At 40.1% G+C, this 5,319-nt stretch overlaps 1 protein-coding gene across 1 annotated transcript in view; it reads right to left on the bottom strand.

Annotated features, from left to right (window-relative positions):
* Positions 1 to 388: 388 nt before the first annotated feature.
* The window catches only part of MPL (MPL proto-oncogene, thrombopoietin receptor), a 27,647-nt gene continuing 22,716 nt past the window's right edge, over positions 389 to 5,319 (bottom strand). The window contains exon 9 of the mRNA XM_042465759.1: positions 389 to 4,085. Within this exon, the coding sequence (XP_042321693.1) occupies positions 4,014 to 4,085 (72 nt within the window). The 3' untranslated portion in view covers positions 389 to 4,013. The remainder of the gene's footprint in view (positions 4,086 to 5,319) is intronic.

Raw genomic sequence — 5,319 nt, 5'->3', positions numbered from 1 at the left:
TTGACATCTTTCTATACCCAGGGTGACCAAATGCCCTCCACAAGAGAAGACAAGGCACTGCAAAATGTAGGTTGTTGAAGAAAAATGAAGGAGATTACAAAATATTACAAAAGAAAAGCTAAAAATACACTACTATAAATATAAAGTCATGCTTCTTAGTCATGTTAAAAATGGAGGACATTTTGGAATTTGTCCTGGACAGAAGGCTGAAATACAGGACATGTCCTGGAAAAGGAGGATGCCTGATTACCTTGCCTATACCACACCATACAGAATCCTTAGTAACGTTTTTGTACTAATGTTACTCATAAATCATAATTTCTGTATATCATTGAATGTAGTAGCAATAGTTGTGACATAAACAACTAGCAAAATTAAAATTATACCTTTAAATTACAGTATCATATGCACAGCCTAAATGTATTTTCATGTACATAGATTCATATGGTTAAAGTAAAAATTTGGTAAGATGTAATATTTTAAAGGTATTTTAATTGCTCCACTCACTCCATCTCTTCTGTTCAGCTCCAGCATTCTAAAGGGATGCAGGCAAATGCAGCAGCCCATTTCTCCTATAAGGTAAATGCTTGGGGAGCAGTGGTGTCACCTGGTATGGTCTGCATCTTCCCAGTGATGCTTCTGATTTGACTGAGCATCTGGGATGGAGCAGCTTTATTACCAGTTGTAAGTATAATGAAGGGTGCTTGGCAGGTGACCCTGAATGAAAGTGCAGGCCTAATATTTGAAATGGTTACCCATCTGAGTTTGCTCCAGTTTAGTGATTTGTCCTTTGACTTGAAAGGTATCACTAACACCTTCCAATTTGCCTCCACACCTTGCATACACCTCAATATATTCATATTTTCATACCTGGGTCTAGGCATGTTCTTAGGAGGTTATGATGACCTTTGGAACAGGTGAATTTCCCATAGGAGGAACACAGAGACTCAAAGATATGTGGAATTACCCTGGTAACACTAAAATGGGTGATCACTCCTTCCTCCCCCAAGCTCTCTGCATATCCTCTTGCACCAAGAGACAAAGGAGGTCTCATTGCATCAAGACAAGTAAGTCAACACTTCCTCCTGACCCCCTACTATGTTTCCAGCCAACTTCCCTATCCATCTGTCCTGGGTTGTCTTAAATCTAATTGCTATTTTTGTAACTCTTAAGTTAAAACCATCAACTATTCTGGAATCCCATTGTTGATTACATGAGAAAACCATCAGGTCTTTGTTACATTACAAGATAGCGCACCTCTTGAGGGTAGGATCTGATATAAATATTAGTCCCCAAACCTAACCTCCCTGAGAACACAGTAGAACATACCAAGTACTGTGTGCCTGGAGACCCTCCTACTCATTGTGTCACCCTCAGACCCTAGTCTGAGCCACATCCCACTTTCTGTGGCCATTTCTTCAGGACCTCTAAGCCTCTGCTATGCAATTTCCATACTTCCATTTATGTTAGCTCTGAATGCTATGTCTGTCTGAATTACTATCATATGTTTGGTTGCACTCTTTCATATTTGTAAATAAAATCTTCTTTTATTCACCCCAAACTTGGTCCTCCTCAGTTAATACTGGTATACACAGGTGGAAACAATCCTCAAGTTACTCAGTCTCTCACAAGCTTCCTTGAGCTAAACAAATTCCCCAACTTTTAAGAGAAGCTGAGAGTTGGTGGGACTTCCCAATCCCCCCTTGCAATAAATGGCTACTGTTATATGGAATAGTACACTTTGCTTTTTGTATTTGAATGCTTTTACAGTATCATTCTATTTCAGAATACTGTATCCAGAGTAGGATTTGACATCAAGACCCCAAAATGCCAGCTTGATAAGGGAGAAGATACCTATCTTCAAAAGGTGAGTGGATGTAGCATTAAAACTTTACATTTCAAAATTGAATCCATATGAAATTAGCCTTTGGCAACAACAAATGACTACAGTCTTTTGAGGGGCTTGGCAGTTATTAGCACCTTGCCTCTTTTCAGAAGCCTTGCTGCACCTTTGACTGGCATGTAAAAACAAACAAAACACCAGCAAGTTAAGATTCAGTAAGTCAAAGAATGTTAGCAGCACACTTTTTATGCTTTAAAAGCCAGATTATTCAAGTCTCGCAAGCTCCAGATTTTGATCAACCCTTTGTTTCGGAAACAGAGGCTTCAGAAGTGGCTTTTAAGGCAGTTTTATTGTAAATCGTCCCTGATCAAGAGTTGCACCCTATGCTTACTTGAACAAAAAGGTTTATCATAAGAAAAAGGTCTGTTGTGAGAAAAGATTATTTTACAATTGTATGGGCTTTGAGAAAGCTTGCAACCTTACCTGACATTTCCAGCTTCAAACTGATCATTAATTACTTTGTTGATTTTCTGAAGTTAAGAACCTAAATAAAAAATTATTACATCCTACAAGGAACCTGTGTGTCATCTTGCCTTTCCCAGTAACCAAACTCACTGAGGTGAAAGGGGTGAGAAGCAAAGCCTTTGAACATTCTCGGACCACTCACAAACAGGGATAACACAGGTACTTCCAGCTTTATGCTAACACACACACTGGTGCAAAATGGAATCTCACAAGATGCAGATATGAGACAGAATGTCTTTACACCTGCATTATTTCTTGTTCACTAGTGGCTCCATAATGTTCAAAGGCCTTGTTCATTAGTGAGAAAAATTTCACCTGTGCTTGGACAGAACCCCTTTGGGCACCAAGATGCTAGACTCTGGGGCCTGAAATTCTAAATCCAGCACCTGGCAGCTTGTTTATTGCTACTTAAGACAATATGAATGTGGCTTGGGACTTTGGGGAACAAAGTGTACAGAGTTTTACCTATTGTCCACAAACCTCAAACATGTTGCATAAGGTCTGGCTTTCCCCTGGTTCAGAATGAATAGGACAAAAGGGGTAGTTGGTAATTCTCCTTTGCCTGCTTGTTTCAGTCCTGATGAACATACACTAGGGTGTCTGGAAGTGATAGGAACACATGACAAGTCCTAGAACTCCTCTTATTTTAGGAGGTATCTGAGAAATGGGTCTCCATAGAAATCCCTAGGTAATACCTTACTCTCACTGGGCTCTTCTGTAAGTAGCAGACAGTGTTTACAAGAAGATTTTGTGAGGAATTTAAAATATAAAACACTGAGAAAAGGTAAAGGAGAAAAAAGTAGGTAACACAAACTGCATTGCAGAAGTGCATTTTAGTTATATGCTTTCTGTTTCTTACCTTTTTTCCTCCTTTCCTCCCTTTCTTTTCATTTGGCAAGTATGCAAGTCCCTAGGCATACAACATTACTCCGGGAGCAGTTGCGTGGTTGTAAAAAATGTGGTGTCAGTGTTCCCTCCTCCCCCGACTCCCCTACCTCTCCCTGTACCTGACTATCTTTATTTTTTCTGTTTCTTTCTTCTTCTTTTTTTTTACTTCAAGCACAGTAGCAGAGCTCTAGAACTGTGCAAAAAAGTGGGAAGCCCACCCCATAAAACCTAAAGGCATGCTGGATAGGGCATAAAGCAGTCAAGCTTAAAGGAGAGTCAGGAAGAAAGCCAATGTTGCTTTAATGACAGGTTAATGGTGAGATAATGATGGGATCTGCACGACTTCATCTGAAAGCATTTCACACTATCGCTGTTATTCACGCTTCCTGGACAGGATAAGTGTGAATCCCTTCTGAAAGCCTTTTGCGTGATCCCGACAGGAACATAACAGGACAGGGATGGGACATCCCTCGTCAAATAATCTCCAATGACTGCCTTGAAAGCAATATGATCCCATTTTATTTTTACTTGCTGTTGGAACTGCTGTGAGAATGGGGCATGTGAGGAAGACTCCTAGTACTAAAACAGCTTGGAGCTTCAGAAGAGTCAGAATACAAAGTGTGCTCTATAATCTGTAGTGCCCTCTCCAGTTTTCTAGTATGCATCTGAATCAAGAGCTATGCAATAAGTAAGGTGCAGAGTAGAGAAGCTGGTGGAACTTGTAAACATCAGCAGTTCAGTATGATGAAAGCAGTCTTTAGTTGCTTGGAGCCCTCTCCCCAAATGCCACTGGCTCAGGTCCATTCAGGCTGGCATAGTATATTGCCCTCTGGTTAAAGCCAATGTGGGGGAAGAATTAAAACTTATCATTACCAAGTAATTAAAAGCAGGGAGAGACACTTCTCTACCTTTCAGTTTGGCTAGGCTGGACTGGGCTGAACAAAGGAGCTTGAAAGATCACCAGTAACTTCACACACATACACACACCAATTTGTGATGGCTACATAATTCATCTAAAGGTTAATTCATCTTTTTTAAAAAAAGCAAAATCAAATTTAAAAGACATGCAAACCCCCACTGAGGAAAGGAGGAAGTATGTAACAGGTTTCAACCAAGCATCCACTGTACAACCACAGAACCAGTTTTCTCTAGCCTTGAACCTGGAGAGAAAATTGTTCATTTGAACAGACCAGAGTAAGTGTGGCTGTACAAAAACTGCATTACGCAAATAATATGACTTTATATGCACTATCACTCATGGCAGTGCAAATAATTATAATGATTTCTAAGTTGTGGGAAGCAGCTGTGGTTTGTGTGATTTAAAATGAGGTACCAAAGATAGAACAGAAAGATATAATCCTTAAAATGAGATCTGCCCCAAATTGGAATGTTTGTCATACTGAGACTATGCAGTCTCTCACACACAAGAAGGTAATTGTATTGCACTCACCATCCTACCTTTACCATGTGACTCTGCCACTGAACATGCTCTAATGGGAGGGCAATTTGTTACTGTATTTGACTCTTTCATCATTGTTGTTGTTGTGTGCCTTCAAGTGGTTTCTGACTTATGGTGATCCTAAGGCTAATCTATCATGGGATTTTCTTGACAAGTTTCTTCAAAGAGGGTTTGCCAGTGCCATCCTTTTGAGGCTGAGAGAGTTTGACTTGCCCAAAGTCAAGTTTATATGGCTGGGCAGGGATTCAAACCTTGGTCTCCAGAGTCATACTCTAATGTTCAAACCACTACGCCACTCTCACAATGTCTCACACCACTGGCAAGTCAGCTCTTCTGTTCAGCATTAGGAAAAGCCATAATGAGCTTGTTGCATGGATGCAGGTAATTCAGAAGGTTAGTTTCTCAGGTATTATGTTGTCTTTGGAAAGCTTTGATAGACCTCGGTTGCCAGATGCCAAGTAAGCATATATATGGGTGAAAACTCCCATTCAGTTTTCACTCAGTTCCTCATACAATCACCTGCTCTAGGCAGTAGGTGCTAAAAAAAGCCTGAAGATGTAAAAGTTGTTTGCTAAATAGCTCTCAATTGCTACTATTACATTGC

Source organism: Sceloporus undulatus, chromosome 4 (genome assembly GCF_019175285.1).
Source record: "Sceloporus undulatus isolate JIND9_A2432 ecotype Alabama chromosome 4, SceUnd_v1.1, whole genome shotgun sequence".
Taxonomy (NCBI): domain Eukaryota; kingdom Metazoa; phylum Chordata; class Lepidosauria; order Squamata; family Phrynosomatidae; genus Sceloporus; species Sceloporus undulatus.
Note: the sequence above shows the minus strand (reverse complement) of the source record. Positions and strands in the feature narration are given on the sequence as shown.